Below are 22,166 nucleotides of genomic sequence, written 5' to 3' on the forward strand. Positions count from 1 at the left end.
TATGGGGACCCAGCAGCACAAAAACTACAGAGCAGCAAGTAAGAGAGCTACTGCCATGATGAGTGAGAAAAGGTTTATATCTCTTCTGCTTCTGCAGCTATGCTGTGTTGACTGTGGATTCTGTGGAAAAGTCCTCGTGTGGCCCTGTGACATGAGTCATTGGCTCAACATGAAGATCATTCTGGAGGAACTCACAGAAAGGGGTCATGAGGTGGCAGTGCTGGCTCCTTCACACAATTACTTCATTGACCACAGCAAGCCTTCCACACTGAACTTCAAGACGATTCATGTGCCAGTGGATGGAGAAAGAATTACAAATACAGTAAATGGATTTTTGGATCTAGTTATTAACGTAATGCCAAAATTGTCAAAATGGCAATCAGCGATAAAACTACTAAACTTTTTTCTTCAAACAACTGAAGATGTGAAAATCCTGTGTGAGACTATAGTGTACAATCAGACACTCATGAAGAACCTCAAGGAAACTAACTACAATGTAATGATCATAGATCCTGTAATGCCCTGCGGAGAACTGGTAGCTGAGATGCTCGCAGTCCCTTTCGTGCACACATTAAAGACTTCTTTTGGTGGCATATTAGAGAAACACTGTGGAAAACTTCCAGTTCCACTGTCCTATGTGCCTGTCCCCATGTCAGAACTAGGAGACAAGATGACCTTTCTCGAAAGGGTGAAAAATCTAATGTTTTCCCTTTTATTTGACTTCTGGCTCCAGCATTATGATGTTCAATTTTGGGATCAGTTTTACACTGAAGCTTTAGGTAAGAGACTGCTTTTCTTTTAAATTTGGTACTAAAGTGTGTAAAATGTCTACTAAAATCAAAGAAATCCCTTTTTAAAATCTGCCTATCCTCTAAAACTCTCCAAGTGATACCAATGAAATAATCATTAATAACTAATTGTGAGAGTGGAGAGGCAAGAAATAATTTACCACACGTAATCTTTCTTTACAATCATCTAAATCGTTCTGTATGTGACCTTGCTTTTATTTAATGTATGGTTATCAAAACAAAATGACAGAAAACACCCAAGTAGATATTAAAATAATGACGAGATTTTGTTTGTTACATTTACAAATAAGTCCAGTACACTGAGTTTTCAAATAGGATGAGGTTGTGCATTTATTTGGAAAGAGAGAGAATGCCTGTTATAAAAATGAGATCTTCCATGCCTGACAACAGTAATAAATGGATTGTAACCTACAGTAACAATGAGATTTAATTTGCTGCATTTTTTTTTATTTTACCTGAGCTTTCCTTAACAAACTTTAAGAATTTTTGAGAATCACTAGTTATTACACTTGATTTTAAACCATTTCTCTTGTAATAGGGTACCTGTTTTTATTAGCCTTTTCATAAATTTTGGGTGAAATTTCAGAGATTATTATGTGAACTGTTTCATCATGACTGGTCATACTGAAGAATTTTTTTGATACATTATATTTCTTGGAAGAATGTTAAACAGAGCCTTCAAAAATTAAGTAGAAAATATTAAAAGAATTTGCATTTGGAAGGGTTAAAAGAAAGAAGATTTCTCCTTCAATGATTTACTTATTCTACCTATTTTAAATTGACTACCATTTATACTAAAGGGTGTTTGCTTTTTAATTTTTATACACACAACTGTAATCTGAATTCATCAACTCAGGCAGGCTGTCACTCCCACATCTTTGAGAATGACCTAGGAATTCAACTAACAAAGAAGAGATCATATTAGGTCCTAAAAATTTTACCTAATTACTCAATGATTCTTAAATGGTAAATTGTTGCCCAGAACTAGTATTAAAAGAATCAACATAAAAAATTCACAGATTTAGACGTGATTTTGGATTTATACTGCATTGATGTCATAGTAAATAATTTACAATCAATAAGTCACCACCTAGGTGTGAGCACTGTTTGGCACAATGTATTTTAATTAATATGACAAGTATCTTGCCCTCGAGTCTGTATTCATATATAAATTGAAGAGACAGGATTATAAATATATCACTGTGAATCATCTGTCATATGAGGCATTTTAGTTTGCTAATAGCTTCTGGGAGCAATAGTTTTACTTTTATTATGGGAGTTTATTAGGTTAAAAATCTTACAGGGAAGTGGATGTGTCTCAACTGATAGAGCATCCACCTACCATCTAGGAGGTCCAGGGTTCAAACTCAGGACCTCCTGGCCTGTGTGGTTAGCTGGCCCACGTGTAGTGCAAGGAGTGCCATACCACACAGGGGTGTTCCCTGCATAGGTGAGCCCCACGCACAAAGAGTGAACCCTGCAAGGAGAGCCGCCTTGTGCAAAAAAAGCGCAGTCCACCCAGGAGTAGCAACACACACGCTGAGAACTGACACAGCAAGATGAGACACAGATTCCCAGTGCTGCCAAGAATGCAAGCGGACACAGAAGAACACACAGCAAATAGACACAAGAGAGCAGACAATAGGGGGATGGGGACAGGGGAGAGAAATAAAGTAAATCTTTAAAAAAGAAAATCTTACAGTTCTGAGGCCATGAAAGTGTCCGATTAAGGAATTAGGCAAAGCTCGTTCCTGAATTCGGCTGCTGATGATCCTGGACTCTTGCTATGTTGCAAGGCACTGTGGTGGCTCTTCTGGTCTGTCTTCTCCTCTAGGCTCACTTTCTCCCCCAGCTCAGCTGTGTGTGATCAGGTACATGTTGGTGTCCACTTGTCTCACCCCTCTCCTCTGGGCCTGGTTGCTTCAGCTTCAGGCTGCTCTGTCTGTGACTTTTCTCTCTCTTTGGGTTCTTCAAGTTCAGGAGGCTTTTCTTTGTCTCTGTGGCCTTCTTTCTGGGTCTATGGCTCTTTATTCCATCATTTATAAAAGATTCCAGCAGGAGTATTAATACCCACCCTGGCTCATGCCCTATGGAAGTGATCTAATCAAAAGAAATTTCCCATAACTGAATCTAGTGAAAAGGTCCCATTTACAATTAGATTTACATGTATAGGGATGGATTAGCTTTGAGAACAGGATTTTCTGGGTTTCACCCAGCTTCAAGGGGTCACATGAGTGTTATGAATAGATCTCTCTGGAAGGACAAAAGTTGAGGACAAAAGGAAACAGAAACTATCACTGGGGTGAGTGGGGAAAATAATTTTCCACTGAGCAAGTATCAGCAATCCTTGCACTGTTGGGATTCTCTTATTATATTAAAGTTTAAATATCATTCCACTGATGAAAAGATGTGGATGGCTCTCCATTTCCTCAGGTTTACAGTCTTACTGGCATCAGGCCCCTTACTGAACTTGTCTTTTCACCTTAGTCTCCCATTATATACATATATGTATAAACATATAACATATATGTTTGTATGTATAAACATATATTTAATATCACATGCTTGATACTCTAGGTTTTAAATTTTTATTTTCCTTACCTATTCTTTCATTTTTAAAAACTTGGAGCTAAAAATGTCATTCTATAAAATCTACTGAAATTTATTACTAATATCTATAAGATATAAAAGCATCTTTACTTCACAGATTACCAGGAGTACCAGGAGTAGAGTATCCCTCTATGCTTCCCCTGACCTTCATAGCTTTTAATGTACTTCTGTATCATAGATTTATTATATTTAAAGATATTAAAATATTACTAACTGTAGTCCATAGTTGCATTAGGTATAGTTTTCCCAAATACAACTATCATTAAAACTTGTAGTCATGGCGTGTATTTGCTATACTTCATGAAAGAAAATACCCATATGTCAGTACAGACATCGTCCCCTGCAGGATTCATTATGCTATACAGTCTCATGTTTTATCCTCTAGCTTTGCTTCTTGTAACTATGCAACCTTATACTTCCCTGAAGCAGTTTGATATGGTTATGAATTCCAAAAATAGATACTGGATTATGCTTGTAATCTGATCTGTACCTGGGCATGAGTTATGATTAGGGCATTGGTGGGTGGGGACTCACAGATAAAAGACATGGCAAAGAACATAGCTGGGGGTTTTTGATGCTGGAGTTTTGATGTTGGAGTTTGATGCTGAAGTCTTAAGCTGGAGCCCCAGGGAAAGAGAGCCATTTCCCTGAGAGTCTACAGCTGACCTTGTGGAGAGAGGCAAAGCCTACAGAGCCTCATAGTCTACAGCTGACCCTGTGGCAAAACCAAAGGAGCTGAGCCCAGAGGAACCCAGAAAGCCTGAACCCTCACAGATGTCGGCAGCCATCTTGCTCCAATATATGGAAATAGACTTTGGTGAGGGAGGTAACTTATGCTTTATGGCCTAGTAACTGTAAGCTCCTAACCCAAATAAATACCCTTTATAACACCCAGCAGATTTCTCGTGTTTTGCATCAGCACCCCTTTGGCTGACTAATACATTCCCCTTTCAACCTCATTTACATGCAAAATTCAGCAATGTTAATTATATTCAAAGTAATGTACTATCATCACCTCCATCCATTTCCAAATTTTTATGATCAATCTAATTAGAAATTCTGCACAAATTAAGCATCAGCTCCCAATTCTCTACCTATATTCTATCTCCTGGTAACCTATATTCTAGATTCTTCTTCTATGAGTTTACTTATTATAATCAGATCATAAAATATTGTCCTTTTATGTCTGGCTTATTTTCTTAACATAATGTCCTCCAGGTTCATTCATGTTTTACATGCATCAAGACGTCATACCTTCTTACAGCTGAATAATATTCTATCGTATGTATATACCATATTTTGCTTACCCAATCTGATGTTAATGAGAACTTGGGTTGCTTCAATCTTTTGGCCATTGTAAATAAGGCTGCAATGAACATTGTTGTACAAATATCTGGTTGAGTCCTTGTTTTCAATTCTTCTGGTTATATATTGAGTACAGAATTGCCTGATCATGTGGCAATTCCTGAACTGATAAGGTTGTAGATATTATGGAGCAGAGGAATGGAACTGCTTTACTTCCAGTTGATGATAATCTTTGCTTTCAGCATGTGGCTGGTCCATCATTTTGTTAGTTGTCCAGGGCAAGCCTGCAGAGTTGGCAATTCTATACATAGCTTCCTGAGGAACTGCTAAACTGTCTTCCACAGGGACTGCACCATTTTACAGTCCCACCAGCAGTGAATAAATGATTCTGTTTGCTCATATCCCCTGCAATACTTGATTTTTCTGCTTTTTTCCAATAGAGTCCAGTGTAGTAGGTATGAAATGACATATCATTGTGGTTTTGATTTGCATTTCTGTTTTGTTATAGCTAGTGAATTTGAGCATCTTTTCATGTGCTTTTTAAATATTTGTATTTTCTCCTTGGAAAAATGTCTATTCAAGTCTTTTGCCCATTTTTAAATTGAATTGTTTTCCCTTTTATTGTTGAGTAAAGGTTTTTATATATCTTGGATATTAAACCCCTATCAGATATGTAATTTCCAAATATTTGCTCACATTGAGTAGGATGACTTTTCACTTCTCGACAAACCCCTTAAATGAAGAATAATTTTTAATTTTGAGGTCTCATTTATCTAAATTTTCTTCCATTGCTAATGTTTCGAGTATAAAGTCTAGGAAATCATTGCCTAACACAAAATCCTGATGATGCTTCCCTACATTTTTGTAGGTGTTTTGTGGTTCTGGCTCTTTTATTTAGGTCTTTGATCCATGTAGAGTTAATATTTGTAAAGGGTATGAGATAGGGACCCTCTAATTCTTTTGCATTTGGATATCCAGTTCTCCCAGGACCATTGGTTGAAGAGACTCTTCTTTCCCAATTGAATGGATCAACTTTAGATTTTGTTAATTTTCTGTATTGTTTTTCTAATCTCAATTCCTGTCGTTTCTGTTTTAGTTTTTGTTATTTCTTTCTTTCTGCTTGCTTTAGGTTTAGTTTGCTGGTTTTTTTCCTAGTTCCTCCAGGTATGCATTTAAATCCTTGATTTAAGTTCTTTCTTCATTCTAGATATAAGTATTTAGGGATACAAATATCCCTTACTGCACTGCATTCGATGCATACCGTAACATTTTGCTATGTAGTATTCTCATTTTCATTCATCTCAAGATATTTACTGATTTCCCTTGAAATTTCTTCCTTGAACAACTTATTAAGAGTATTACTTAACTTCAATGTATTGGTGAATTTCTCCCTTCTATGGCTCTTACTGATTACCAGATTCATTCCATTATGTTCAGAGAAGATTCCTTGTATGATTTCAATCTTTCTAAATTTAATGAGAATTCTTTTGTGGACGAACATGTGGTGCATCCTGAGAATTTAATATGTATGCTTGAGAAGATTATATATCCTGCTGTTTTAGGATACAATATTCTGTATATGTCTATTAGGTCTAGTTCAATTATTATATTTTTCAAGTTCTTTGTATCCTTATTGATCTTCCATTTAGGTATTCTTTTTTTTTTTTTTTTTTTTGGTGAAAGTGTTGTATTGTATTCTCCAACTATTTTTGTAAAGGTGTCCATTTCCCCCTTCAGTTTTGCTCTTGTTTTCCTCAACTGGGGGTGCTGTGATTAAGAGCATAAATATTTATGATTGCTATATTTCTTCTTTGTGGGTTGTCCATTTAATATGTAGTGATTTTCTTTGTATCTTAAAACAGATTTTGATGGATATTCTATTTTGTCCAATATTAGTATAGTTACACCAGCTTTTTGGGGTACTATCTGCATGCAATATATTTTTCCATCCTTTTACTTTCACCCTATTTGTTTTGGGTTTTAAGGTGAGTCTCTTGTAAACAACATACTTGGATCATGTTTTTTAATCCATTCTGCCAATCTGTGTGTTTTGAATGAGAAGATGTATTAATTAATATTCAACATTTTTAGAAAAGTAATACTTACTTCAGCCATTTTCATCCCTTGGTTTCTATATGTCCATCTGTATTTCATCTCTCTTTTCTTTTACTGCAAGCTCCTTTTCCATAAAGTTGAACTTTTGTGATGCATCTGACTTATCTCATTCTCATTTCTGTTTCTGTATATTTTTAAAATAGTTTCTTTTTAGTTGCACTAGGGTTATAGTAACAACCTACATCAATAATTTAATTTGGAAAGAAAACAAAATAGGTTTTGTAGCATACACATTTTCTGTTCTCTCTGCTGCCCAAATTATTTGTCACACTTTACCACTTTATATTTTCCATAACAATTATCAAGAATGTAACATTTTCTTGTTCAATTGCCTTCTGATTCTTATATGAATTAGACTACAGTTTATATTGATCATACAGTACTACTGGGTATTGCAATTACCATTTTAGTTACCCTCATTGATGATCTTCACTTCTACACACTACTCCAAGCCACTTTTTTTTGTCTTTATTTATTTTTTTAATATTACATTAAAAAAATGAGGTCCCTATATACCCCCCCCCACCCCTTTGACCCCACTCTTCCCCCCATAGTAACAATCTCCTCCATCATCATGAGACATTCATTGCATTTGGTGAATACGTCTCTGAGCTCCGCTGCACCTTATGGTCAATGGTCCATATTATAGCCCACACTCTCCCACGTTCCATCCAGTGGACCATGGGAGGACATGTCTGGTAACTGTCCCTGCAGCATCACCCAGGACAACTCCAAGTCCCAAAAACGCCTCCACATCTCATCTCTTCCTCCCACTCCCTACCCCCAGCAGCCACCATGGCCACTTTCTCCAATGCCACATTTTCTTCGATTACTAATCACAATAGTTCAAGAATAGAATATCAGTAAGTCCACTCTAATCCATATTTTATTCCTCAATTTACTGTGTCACTCAATGGCTGAGTGGTCTAAGGCGCCAGACTCAAACCTTCACTTCCAAGCCACTTCCTTTGTTTCCTGTCAGTATACAGGACTCCCTTTGGCAATTCTGGTAGGGAAAGTCGTTTTTTTTTTTTCTCTTTTGGTGAACTCTCTCAGCTCTAGAGTGAGCTGTGAATATTTTACATTGAATGACAGTTTAGCCAGAGAAAGAATTTTGGACTGGCAGTTTTTGTCTTCTAGTACCTTAAATATGTCATACCACTGCTTTCTCACCTCTGTGGTTTCTGATGAAAAATCACTGTTTAGTCTTACTGAGGATACTCTATATGTGACAAATCACTTTTCTCTTGATATTTTCAAAATTCTCTCTTTATCACTAGCATATGACAATATGATTTGTATATGTCTTGGAGTAAGCCATTTAGAATGTATTCTGTTTGGGGTATATCGTACTCCTTAGAAATGTATATTTATGTCTTTCATAAGAATTGGGACACTTTAGGTTTTTATTCATCAAAATATTCTTTCTGCCACTTTTCCCTTCTTTTTTTTTAATTAGGAAATTAAAAAGAATTTATTGGGAAATGGGGTAAAAGAATAGAGCTTGCTGTGAAATGGGAGAGAGGACAGAAATACACACCAAGATTTGATGCAGGCTCCTCTAGGCAGAGAGAGCAGGCTTTGGCTTGTGTGATCATCTTTTAAGCTATTCATTATTTCTCTCCTTGCTAATGCTAAGGGGAGGGGCCCCAGCTGTTATTGGTTGCTGCACCAACGGTAGTTACCAATGGTGAGGCCTGTTTGGAATATCCAGGGCATCCTTTTGGCCCTAGACAGAATCTAAACTGAGACCCCACGATTGACTTCCAGATCTCAGCAGGGCCTCACAGCCACGTTATCTCTAGGCCATGTTGTCAGTCAGCCATGTTATCTGTTGGCCATGTTGTCTGCCAGGTCATCCGCCTTCCCCCTTTTACTATTCTAAACTCTCTCAACTCCTCATTCAGAGAATTCACACCCTATCCTTAAGGGGTACTGAGGGGCAATGATCATTCTTTCATAGTTACTTCCTGCTGGATAGGGCAGTAGTCCCTGCCTGACAGAGCATAAACCTCTCTGGCTATTCTATTGAGGTTGAGGAAGACAGGATCAGCTCTCTGGATGGAAATGGATGAAATCCCTGCATGAGTAATAAGGCTTTGATTCTGTACGAAATAAACTGAATTAGAATTTTGAAGAATACATGGTCCTCTTAAAAGGATAAAGGAGATGGTGGTAGGCATACCCAAAAGGGGGTCAGCCATAATGTACTGGACCACAAGACTGAGAAAGGCTAGGTGACTTCAATGACTGCATGCCCTCAAAGTTGATGGGAAACAGCATTTTTCCTTGAGTTCTTTTATGTTGTTGGTTAACTGTAGGGAGATATTGCGGTAGACCTGCTGGGTTTGGGTATAAATTGCCAACCCCATTATCCACAGCAGTGACTATGCTTAGAAGGGCTAGGCGAGGTATGAAGAGAGGCATTGCCCTTGACATTAACTCACAAAGACAATATAGGCAACAACAAGGCAACCATATGGCTAACAAAATTAACTCAGTACTGAAGAACACCATTCTTTTACATTAAAGGCACATTCATTAACTACTTAGAAAATGAATTAAGTTTATGAGGGCTTTTAACATGTTCAATATCCCTCTGCATATTATCTAGAATTTTAAAAATCACCATAATCACAGATATTTATCTTGAGTAGGAGAGATATAGGTACAGTACTTCATACTAATTAGTGTACTAATCAATGCATAAGTTTTTCTTTGAGCTGCATTGATAGATATAAGTTCCAGGTTTGCAATACCACACATGTCATCTGTCCTCGGGAGCAGGCCATATTGCCAATTGTGTTTAAGGTCTACTTACATTGCTCTGGTAATCATTGATCCATTGGTATGTCCTTCACACAGCCAGCATGCTGCAGCACAGTTGATCCTAGAAAGAGACTAGAAAGGTAAGGCTCCAATGTCTCATGGCCTTGTGCTTAGTGCCCTTCAACACTATGAAACAGAGCTAGTCTGGAGGCAAAGTCCCCTGCATATTTGATCATATTGAGCCATTGCTGGCAGCTGCAAGAGCCCAAAGCTCTCTCTCTACTTCAGGAGCATATTCAGAGATGTAGGAGATACTTTTATCAATTTAGGGGTCAATAACCAACCTACCCAATAACTTGAATAGATAGGCAACATACAAGGTGATAATACTGAAGTCTCTCTCTTTGGATATCTGTACACTTTTTAAACACTTCCAATTTAATGTATAACATATCAAATGAACTTAACTATTTTTCAGTACTTTGCTTTTTACCTATACACTTTTATCATGATGATGTTAATTAACAGGTATTTTACTTAAGCAGCACAAGAAAAACTACTTTCTCCATTATTTTATGAAAACTGTAGACTCCCAATGAAATTAAGATTATCTTTCCTTACCACCACTTTAACTTCAGATTGAGGTAGCCTTTGACAGGTTTCCCTGTTATGAAGTTTCTTTTTGTTACTAATATCAATTTAGGTTTCTATTTAATAATGGCATCCACTTAAATACTTCAGTTTAGAAGATACTTTTATGAAGTCCTTGTAATTAACCATAACCACATAGAGAAGTTACTTTACCTTTAAATAAGCTTATTATTAAATTACAGTTAGCAACCAATCAGAGCTACATTTCCTTCTTTAACTTAATTTCATTAGACATTAACATACAATTTTCATCATCGTAAAGATTTAATACATAGAATTTTCATTTAGTTGGTATTCAATAAACCTAGGGAGATAACACCCACATGAAATAAAATTGAAAGATTTATATTTTATGCGAGGAATATTTTTTTCTCCTTCCTTCCTTACAGAAGGATAAAACCTATTTTCTTTAATAATATTCTAAAACTATAAATAATCTAAAGCAAATACTGACTGCTAGGTTCTGGAATATATTACGGTTGTTTAATTTGTTTTCTTAAAATTTAGGAAAGTTCTTTCCATAGCTTTCAAGGACTTTTCCTTTACTTACTGAAATTTGGTAGTAAGGTTATTAACCACCCTTATTTTAAGGCTGTCAAAGACTTAATTTGGGGGACTACAGGGCAAACTGATTCTTAATTATATAGCCTAAAAGATGGAGTTTTAATATCACACCTACTCCCTCTCTCAGAGGTCTTGCAAAGAGAAGGATCTGTGGGTAGGGTAGGTCAAAGAGCAGAGGAAAATCATTTTTCTTTTCCCAATAGTTTCTATATTTGTATTTCTATATGACTTTTCCATCCTGCTTAGCCTAATTTGGGCTCCAAGAATAGTCATTCACATGTATAACTGCATATTTAATTTTTAGCAATTTGAATAGAGCTCTTTCAAGAATTTTCACTTATTAATTTCCTATTACCATCCCAAAGAATGAAGATACACACTGAGTCTTGGAGAAAATATGGCTCTTACTGGGAGACGGATTGACCATAAGCAAAGAATTTATTTATTGAGAAGCTTTCCCAATGGAGGGGGTCTGAAGAATAGATTTCAATTTCCCCACCAGCATGGTGGAGGTCTGAAGAGAGACTTCAGCTCACTCCTGGAAGGGGTACTTGAATTTATACAGACCTTTCCTAGGTGGGGAAATGATAGTTAGTGGGAGGGGGGTCGAGGGTCTGAGTGAGGTAGTGGGAGGGGCTTGAGGGAGTCTGTGGCTTCTCGGACTGCTGCAGGAGCAAATGTTTCTTTTGATCCGTAAGGTTTTAAAGGGTTTGTAAATAGTGACGTTTTCTGTCTTGGCCGCACTCTCCCTCTGATATGCAGGAAGAGGTAGTAAAGATTTCCATCTTTACATCTGCTATGCAGATGGTGAAGATCTCTATCTCCCTTTACTCCTATCTCTATGGGGTTCCTTTGTTTAACCTGTGGGAAAGTGTCACATGGGGGAGGGGGTTTACCTTTTACCCATTGTCTCAGGGAAAATGAAGGTACAGTTTAATTATTGCAAACCTCTAACACTGAGCAATAGCAGACATAAATAGAAAGATAAGATACGAAAATACAACTCACAAAATTTACTTTAACTTTTATTCTTTTAAAAAATAAGTTTAGGTGGCGGACTTGACCCAGTGGTTAGGGCGTCCGTCTACCACATGGGAGGTACACCATTCAAACCCCGGGCCTCCTTGACCCATGTGGAGCTGGCCCATGCGCAGTGCTGATGCCCGCAAGGAGTGCCCTGCCACGCAGGGGTGTCCCCCGCATAGGGGAGACCCACGCACAACAAGTGCACTCCATAAGGAGAGCCGCCCAGCATGAAAGAAAGTGCAGCCTGCCCAGGAATGGTACCACCCACATGGAGAGCTGACACAACAAGATGACGCAACAAAAAGAAACACAGATTCCCGTGCCACTGACAACAACAGAAGTGGACAAAGAAGACGCAGCAAATAGACACAGAGAACAGACAACCAGCAAATAGACACAGAGAACAGACAACCGGGGTGGGGGGGAAGGGGAGAGGAATAAATAAATAAATCTTTAAAAATAAATAAATAATAAGTTTAACTGTAAAATAACATTAAAAATAATTCTTTGAGGACTATTTCTAATTAATTTAATTTGCACTCTGACCACACAGTTTTGCACAAGAATTTTCTTTTAAGTATTGGTTTATAACCAAATTGTCCCCAATGCTTTAAAATACAATTTTCCTTTACTTCAAAACTTTACTTATTTCCCATTTTAACTTTGACATACCTTGGATGAGAAACTCTAATTCCAATATATACTCATGAGGTCATTGGAGCCTCAGAGAAACTGATTTCTCTCACAAATTGCTGCTTTTAGGAATAACAACATTCTAGGTGGGAGGCCCCCACTCCAAGTCCTTGGCTGCTGGACTGGAAGAGGAGATGTCCAACCCCAAGGGTTGAGAATTCCACCAGGCAGTTATTTAGTCCATACTTGGAGTCACAATAGAAAGGGTCACTAATACCAGCTGGAAGGACAGGAGACAAGGTTATCTTAAATTTTGCCTTCCCCTGAGCCATGGGGGTGGTTGGCATAAGTTGTCATGAAATAACCATAAGCAAAGGCAAGGGGTGGGGCTAGACATGAAGTAACCATAAACAAGGCAAATTCAGTTCATAATTGCCATCACAATAGCTTGAGTCTAAGGGAGACCTCAAGCTAGTCACAAAATAACCATAATCAAAGCTAAGTTTAGTTTTCCAATTACCATTATTATAGCAAACACAAGCTAGACCTGAAGTAGCCATAAACAAAGGTAAATTAGGAAAAAATTACCATTACAATAGCTGAAATCTATGCTAAACCCACCCAGTTATAGCAATTTCAATTATAACCTTCTGCTGTTTTATCATATAAAGCCTTCTATATAATTTTCAGCTCTCCTTTCATGCCCTTCATTCCCATAATTTCTGTTACATTTTTATTTATACTTTGAAATTGTCCTTTAGCTCACACATTGTTTTCTTAATATCCTTTATCTCTTCATGCATATTTTCTTTCATCTTCTTGAAATGATTTAGGAGATTGGTTTGAATATCTTTCATTAGTCATTCCAACTTCTGAGTCTCCTCTGAATTTTTAATTTGTTCCCTTGACTGAGCCATATCTTCCTGATTTTTAGTATGGCTTATCACTTTTTCCGATGCCTAGGCATCTTACTTTCTTGATGAGTAAATTCTGAAGATCCATTTCTCATTCATTTCTAAGGTTTTGTGGTTGGTTGATGTTTTGTTAAGGTTCTTCCTTGAGACTTTGTCCAACTTTTTCAAAACTTTCAGAATAGCCCTTGTTTAACTGTTCAGATTTTCTCACATCTTCATCTAATTTGTACCCTGGATATCTGGTGCAATTTATTAAAGATTGCACTTTTTGTGCAGTTATTTCATCTCCAGGAGAGAATTTTATTTATCTGTTCCTTCTCTAGGAATCAAGATCTGCTCTGTTTGCTTTCATGCAGGATTTTGTCCTCAGCTCATATGATTTGCTTAAATTCTGTCCCTCACTGAGTGCCCCATTTTCCTTACATTTTTCACTTCTGGGGTCTGTCTTATCTTACAGCAGATCACTTTTATCCCTTCCCTTTTTCCTGTGAGGTTTTTCCAGTTCTGGTGTGTTCCCAATTAGGGTATCCCACTCTTGGAGACCTAATGGGCTCAATCAAGAAAAGTGGCGTATTTCAGAATAGTTCTAATTAATTTAGATGATTCATACAACTGAAATCGGATTGAGTGGGCCCACAACAGTTCTTGACAACAATTTTATTTTTGTTTTTCCTTCCTGGGTGCCCTTTTATATGGAGCTCTGCTTAGTGGCATTTTTTCTGCCCTGGGTTTTGGTGGACTTAGGTCCCTGTGCTTGCATGTGCATGGAGTTCTAAATTTGCACTGTGAGCTGCTCTAGGGTCTGTCTGTAGTGGGAAGTGGCTGGGCCATCCTACCTCTGTGTGATGGCCAAGCTGTGCAGGATCAAGTGATGGGGAGGGGATTGGGAATGGACCAGTGGATTTATAGCAGATTTCAAGCAATGAAAGTACAATTTAAAAAAAAAAAAAAGAGCAAAAGGAAATTTTGAGAATTGTTTCTCCATTGCTGTACTTATTAACCTTCCAATACATACTACAGTAAGAAAAGGATGGGCATTCTAAAGAAACAATGTATCTGTAAAATCATTTTCATTGGAGCAGCTCTCCATTTTGTCTTTATTCAGAAAATTATGGATGCTGCCCAACATCTAAACAAATATTTACTAGGGGAAAGGATTGAGTGGTTTTGTCATATTATACATAAATAGAGGAAAATGATAAGTTTTTCAATTTAAAAATGCAGTGGGCTAATTTTATTTAGGATATATGGCAACTTTTTAACTCTGTCAACTTTAGCTTTTTTACTTTGACTCATTGGTGGCTTACTCCTGTATATTCTCATGTTTTTCATTAGACAAATTTGAATGAGTACGCATGGTTTAATTCCTGATGTCATAATAATATTGGTAAATACATGTAGTTAATCCAAATGGTGCAAATGTATATATTAGAAAATTCATGTTCATCTCCATTTTCCTCTAAACTGGCACTATTAACTCTTCTTTCCATCATATCAAGATATTTCTATGCTTTATTAAACATTGGTACTGTGTATATATTTTGATTTTCCTTTATACCAAACTGAAGAGTTTGCTAAATATACATTTCTTTTTATAACCAAATGTAGATTTGATGCTCTTCTCACATCAACACTTTAAATCAACATTATTCTTTTAATTGACTTCACATTACCTTGTATGGATGAAACTATTTGTTTGACTAGTCTAGTTAAGAATGCCTCTTGGCTTGTTCATCTGTTTGCCATTACAAAATATGTTTCCTTGAACTCTTTGTACAGGGATCTCTACTATGTTGTCATCCAAAATTGTTCATCCATTTAAGCTTTATCTTCATACCTGCCTGACAGTGGATATCATTTGTAAAATTTTCTTTTGGACTTTTAACTTACTGTTCTAAACTTTTGGCATTTAGGTAAATTAAGACTTTCTATGACAAATATTACAAAGTTTTTTTCAGTCTACCAATTGCCTTTGGAGTGTTTAAAGGATGCATATTTTAAAAATATTTTTACATCTTTTAAATGGCATGATTATATTTTCAGATTTTAAAATACTATAGCTTCAATAAATGCATAAGATATAAAATTAGATTGATTCATGAAATATTTCATATATTCTAGATAATCCTTTGCTACTTTTATGACTGCAGATGTCTTCTCCCAGTTTGTGTGTCTTCTCTATTTTTGCAGTAACAAATTTTGGTTGCATTCCAGTTTTCAAATAAAATGTAGTACAAATAATTATTTCCTTTAAAGTTTCCCTTCATATATTTGAAGAAATCCTCTCCTATCCCCAAATCATAAATTTTTCTTTATATATTGTTTTAAATTAAAAGATTTATTGGTACTTGGAAATTTTTGTGTGTATATTTTTGGGGGTCAATTTATTTCCTTTTCCTTTACTTCCAGCCCTTTCCTCTGTCTACTTTCCTTAGTACATCCTTCTTTTTTCCTCTTCTCTCCCTCCATACTTTTCTTTCTTCCTTCATTTGTAGTCAAATAAAGAATTGTCCTATCAGTATTTATTAGAGAGTCTTTTTCCAGAATATCTTGATAATTCTTTTTTCTCACCTTACATATCACTTCTCAGGTTCTATAAATACTCAAGTTTTATAAAATTGGAAATTTTGAGATTTTAAAGACATTTATATAGAATCTATAGATACATTTGGTAAGAATGGACATCTTTACGGATTTGATCTTACTATGCATGAATACAAATCTATCATTTTAATATTTGTGTAATGTTTCAAAGAGATTTTTATGGTTTAACCATAATATCTTAAACAACATTAATAAAGTTATTGAAATATTTTAAGTTAAATTATATATTTTTATTAAATACTCTGATTGTTTCCAGCGCATATAATTTGAAATTCTATTCTGTATTTATTTTTTATTTTTTATATATATTTTTAGGAGGTACCAGGGAATGGAGCCAGAACCTCACACATGGGAGGCAGGCATTCAGCCAACATGAGCAACATCCACTCCCCTCGAACTGTTTTTCTATCCAACAAAATTACCAAACTGTCTCATTCAAACTAAATATTTATGTATGTATATAGGACTTTGTGACATTACAGTCAGATAACTGAGAAAAATTTTTAGAACCCTAGATGGTCTGAATTCCTATTGTCTTCTTGTTTTTCTTTTTTGAATGCAGTGGATTAAGACTTTATAAAATTAAAGTAGTCATTTTGACATATCATTAACTTGTACTCACATTAAGGGAATTCTTTCAATAGGTCAACATTACTAATAAATTCCATTAGGGCTTTTGGTAGGTGCTTTTCATAAGACTAAGAGCATTCCTTCCAACTCCTAATCTGCGAATCCCTTTGGAAATGATGAATAAATATTGAACGTGTTTTGTTTTGTTTTGTATTTGCTTGATATAATTATGTTTTATTTTATCCCTTTGACTATTAATAAGGTAATTTTTACTTTCGAGTTTTAATATATTAAACTATCATTTCATTCTTAGTATCAACCCAACTTCTGTTTCTTTTAATATGTTATATTCAGTTAACTACATTTTTTAAGGGTTAGAACATATATTTATGAATGACATTGAGTTGGTTTTGGTTTTCAATTTTATTAATATCTCTTTTTTGTTGAACATTTTAATTCCCTTTTTAGTTTTACCTTCTCTTGCTGACTAAGTACATTATTTTATTCTAGATTATTTAAAACTACAAATTTATTTTAAATCCCAATTTGCTGTATTCCACAAGTATTTATTTCTAATATTTTTAGATCATTAAAATAAATGTTTTCTCATTTTTTCTTTTGGCAAGAGAACGACAAAATGTGCCTTTCAATTTTGAAGTATACGGGAGTATATCAATTATCTACTGTTCCAATAATGCTTTGTAACAAACTGCCTAAAACTGACTGACTTCAAGCAATGGTCATTTGCTATTCAAAAATCTATGCATTGACAGAGTAGTTCTGTCTGTAATGGGTTTATTTATTCAACTGTGCTCAACTGTGGATCTGGTTCATGGATTCTCTCCTCTTGTCTTAGACATTTACATGTTTCTGGGTGTGCCTGGTTCTCTTAATATATCTCTTACATCTATTCAGTAGGCTAGTGTTATAATGTCCTCTTAACAAGGCAGGGTTCAAAGACAAAGGAGAAATACTGAAGCACTAATTCATAAGCTGAACATGGATGCTGAGAAGGATGAAAATTTGAGACCATTAAAGCAATGCATCTACCACATAGAATTGTCTAGTTATTTTTTGTATTAATTTCAAAAATAATTGGATTGTGACCAGAACTATGGTCTATATTATAACAATTTTGAGTTTTTTGGACAAGACATATACGTATATGATAATTTCTGAAGCATAAGTGATCAAATATATATATATATATGGATATTTTAATATCTTTCTTTTTTTTTTTTTTTTTTTTTTTTTTTTTTTTAATTTTTTTATTTTTTATTGACTTTGTAATAATATTACATTAAAAATATATATGTGAGGTCCCATTCAACCCCACCCCCCCACCCCCCCTCTCCCCCCCCCCAACAACACTCGTTCCCATCATCATGACACATCCTTAATATCTTTCTTAAAAGCCACAGTTTGTGTTATAGGGATTAAAATTATACTATTAGCTACATTCATGTGTAGAACTATTAACTTCCATGGGATCTGAAAATATTTTACTATTTTTTAGGGTACTTTTAAATTCTGGCAATGCTCATTAATTTAAAAGCAAATTTTTAAACAGTACTATGGTTCCATCTTCCTTCTTTAGTCAAGGATATATGTGATGCATTTTCCAATCACCTTTAAAAATATTTTATGTATCTTAAAGTATGTGTTCTTTTCTGACCAGAATGTAACTGGATTTTTTCCAATTCAAAATTTCTGTGAAATTTTCTCCAATTGAATTTATTTTGAAAATAACATTTTTATTTAATTTCTAACATTTCTTCATGGTCTTTTTATTTTTAAATTTTTTTCACCTTCTTTATTCTGGTTTTATATGTACTAGAGTGAAATATTTGTTTCATTTATTGTTTTTTCCATATTTTCCTATCCTTGAATGGATGTTAAGTACTGCACTAATATTTAAAAGTGTATTTTGGCCAGTTTGTCCCTGAATTTGTGTTCATTTCATGTAAGTTCGATATCATTAACCTGGGATTTTTTATCTACTTACATAAATTGAACTAACTAGTGCATTTTACTTTACAATTGTTTTATATTTTCCCTCTATTTTTTCCACTTCCTTTGCTATTTTATGTTCTTCAAGAATATTTGGACTTTTCTTTATTATTTTGAGTGTTTTCATTCTACTTGCTAGGTAGATAAAGATTTTTGTCTGTTGCTTTAGTGACCAAGCCTATCGCAGATTTAAAATCCCTGGAGTTAACCAACATCTTCACTATATTGTTTAATAATGTAAAATGTATAGAATGTACTGGGTACATATCTTATCTTTAAGCTTATGGGCCTTTTTACCTTTGAAACACCCCAGGTTTTTGTTTTGAAATCTTATGTTTTGAATTTATGCCTATTAATTTCATTATCTCACCCAATTGAAGGTTTTTAATACAAATGCACGTTGAACACTACAAAGTTTACATTTCTTTGTGGCATGTGCTCCACTGAACTGTGTCCTAGAAATGCAGCTGCCTACTCCACATTTACATTTGGATATCAAATTTATTTCAGAATCTTCTCATTTAAATTTGACATTCATTTCTTACCTCATCCCGAACATGTTCTTCCTAATATTGTCTCTTGATTTAATGGCAACTCAGGTTTTCCAATTTCAGTCACTCAATTGAAAACTGAGCAATTCAATATGCATTTGACTCTCTTTCTCTTAATTCACAATTTGCCAGAGATTCCCACCCGCAATACCCACAAAATATATGCAGTTTTGCCATTCTCAGCATATACTTGGCATTATCCTGGCTAGAGCAATCATCATATCTCACCTAATTTAGACCATTTAGCTTTCCATTCTAAGCTCCAGTAAAAAAAAGAGAAAACAGATACCATGCCTTAACCTGTGCAGAAGTTTCTTTTAATGTTACAATTCAAAGGAAGACTGGAATTTCTGCTTACAAGGTCACCAAGTGTCCAGGACCTGAATGTATTATTATTCTGACATCTCTTAGAGTGTAGCTTTTGTCCATAAAGTTATGAAAGGACATTGAATCCTGGTCAGAGAGTAGTTTAAAGAGGAGATCAAGCAATATCCTTCTTTTAAAAGACAATAAAAGATTATTCATATTAGTTTATTCCCATTGCTTTGGAAAGAACTTAATTGGGAGAATAGGAGAGTTTTCCCCAGATATCCAGAAAGGTACTATGAAATACCCTACGAGATTAAAATTGTCACCCACTGAAATTCCCTCTAGTCTGCTTCATCTACAGTAAAGAAATTGGTCATGCATTGATGCTGCCCTCAAGAATTTTTGCAATTAAAAGTCATGTTGGATTCATTCTATAACATAATTATAAGATAGCTCAAATTTAATTTATGTAATTATCCATTGTTTTTATAATTAAATTGTATGTGAATATAATTCTGGGAAAAAGTTTAATGGTCAATTTTTAATTTGGAATTCTTCTTTCATAGAATAGTATTTGAAATAATTCTAAAGAATTTATTTATCAACTTTTAGATGCTCTGTTAATTTTCATTCTCTCTTGTTTTGATCCCATCATAATTGTCAGTGACTGCTTTTAATACAGAAATCTAGATAATGCTTTAAGTTCAGTCTTTCATAAAATGGAATCTAAATGTCATATGCATTGACATCGCCAGGAGATTGATAATTGCAAAAGCATGTCAGATACATAGATCAAGGTACCTTGAGGATAAAATACATTGGCTCTAAACCTGTGAAATCAAGTTCTCAGCTAATCTCTCCCAATCCCAATTTTATGTCTTTGAGCAAAGTTCCTTCATTATCAGACTAGGTTATTGGACAATTTGACCTCAGGCATAACTCTAACACTAATGTGTTATGACTCTAAAAGAGCTATACTTCTGACATATATATGACCACCAACTGAGTTTTTCTTTTCTTTTTCTCAGATGTAAAATATTTTCTGCATATGAAAATGATTTAACTGCAAATTTTTAAATTCAGTTTTCTTGCACGTAATTCATATGAATAGTACATAGAAGTGCAATGGCAATGACCAAAAAAGAATGAAGGTCCAACAATGAATCCTTTACAGTAATGACTATGCTTGTGAGCCTGTACACCTGAAATAAGAACAAGGCCTAGAGCTTCAGGGTGCCTAAGAGTTACCTCCTGAGAGCCTCCATGTTACTCAAATGTGGCCAGTCTCAAGGCCAAACTCAGCATTTAAATGCATTGCCTTCCCCCCAGCATGGGATATGACTCCCAGGGATGAGCCTCCCTGGTGCCAAGAGATTACTACCAAATACCAGCTGATGATGTAACTAGAAAATGACCTTGAATAAAAGGGTCAACTCAGACAAGCAGAATATCTCAGTCTACATATAATACCAGGAGTTAAAAATACTTTTTGACCCAAATGAAGGGGGAAATGGAAAGGACAAATGAGTTTATATGGCTATGATTCTCCAAAAAGAGCCGGGAGGTTATCAGAGGGGTTGCCCTTATGCACACCTGAGCAGAGTCCCAGAGACAGAGAAAGTAGATACAACCCAGGTATTGGTTCTTCTGAGGGGTACAGAGACCCACAGGTTCTATGGTCATGGCAGATGGAGTTCAGTGCCATGTCAGTTGGCCCTTCTTTGGAGTTTGTGTTTCTGTGTGATGGAGCTGGACTCAGATGTCATCTTTTTTCACAAGCCTTTCCTGTTACTTTTACCAGAACTGTAGTTGGTGCTGGGGTTTAATATATACCCAGGGGATCTGAATCTCTGGACTGACCATATGATAGCCAGGCCCTGAGCCTCAACAGACTTCAGCTCCTACACTCTGGTTTGTTGGACTTACCCCACTCAGCTAACATGGAGTTGAAGAAAGTCATCCACCACACCATAGAGCCAAGAGTGCCTACAACTGAAAGCAGGAGGATTGCATCCAGCATCCATGTGGAATCTAAGCCCCCTCTGAATATAGATGTGGAATGGACATGACCATTCCAAGGTCCACAGGATGGAGGAATAGAATATGGTTTAGAGTGGACTTACTAATACTCTATTCATGAACTATTGTGTTTAGTAATCAAAGAAAATGTGGCATTGGTGTGGAGAAAGTTGCCATGGTGGCTGCTGGGTGTGGGGAATGGGAGGAAGAGATGAGATATGGAGGCATTTTCAGGACTCGGAGTTATCCTGGATGATGCTGCAGGGACAGTTACTGGACATTGTATGTCCTCCCATGGCCCACTGGATGGAATGTGGGAGAGTGTGGGCTATGATGTGGGCCATTGACCATGAGATGCAGCAGTGCCCTGAGATGTATTCACCAAATCCAATGAATGTCTCATGATGATGGAGGAGATTGTTGCTATGGGGGGAGGAGTGGGGTGAAGGGGGTGGGGGGTATATGGGGACCTAATATTTTTTAATGTAATATTAAAAAAATTAAAAAAGACCAAAAAAATAGTACATAGAATCTGTTCCCTTTACAAAACATCATTTGGAGACATGAAGTAACATGTGATAACAGTATGTTCATGTGTACCTTAAATTCCAAAAGGGGGTCAACCTGTGTGTGAATTACACAGGGACTTGTAACTAAGAAAATAATTATCAATAGAAATGATGGAATTGACTAAGAAGGATAAGGTG

The 22,166-nt window shown here is 35.7% G+C and overlaps 1 protein-coding gene across 1 annotated transcript in view; it reads left to right on the forward strand.

Annotated features, from left to right (window-relative positions):
• Positions 1-22,166, forward strand: part of LOC101429936 (UDP-glucuronosyltransferase 2A3-like) — a 46,157-nt gene continuing 23,991 nt past the window's right edge. Inside the window, exon 1 of the mRNA XM_004478343.5 lies at positions 1-779. Coding sequence (XP_004478400.2) covers positions 2-779 — 778 coding nt within the window. The 5' untranslated portion in view covers position 1. The remainder of the gene's footprint in view (positions 780-22,166) is intronic.

Source organism: Dasypus novemcinctus, chromosome 1, assembly GCF_030445035.2.
Source record: "Dasypus novemcinctus isolate mDasNov1 chromosome 1, mDasNov1.1.hap2, whole genome shotgun sequence".
Lineage (NCBI taxonomy): Eukaryota > Metazoa > Chordata > Mammalia > Cingulata > Dasypodidae > Dasypus > Dasypus novemcinctus.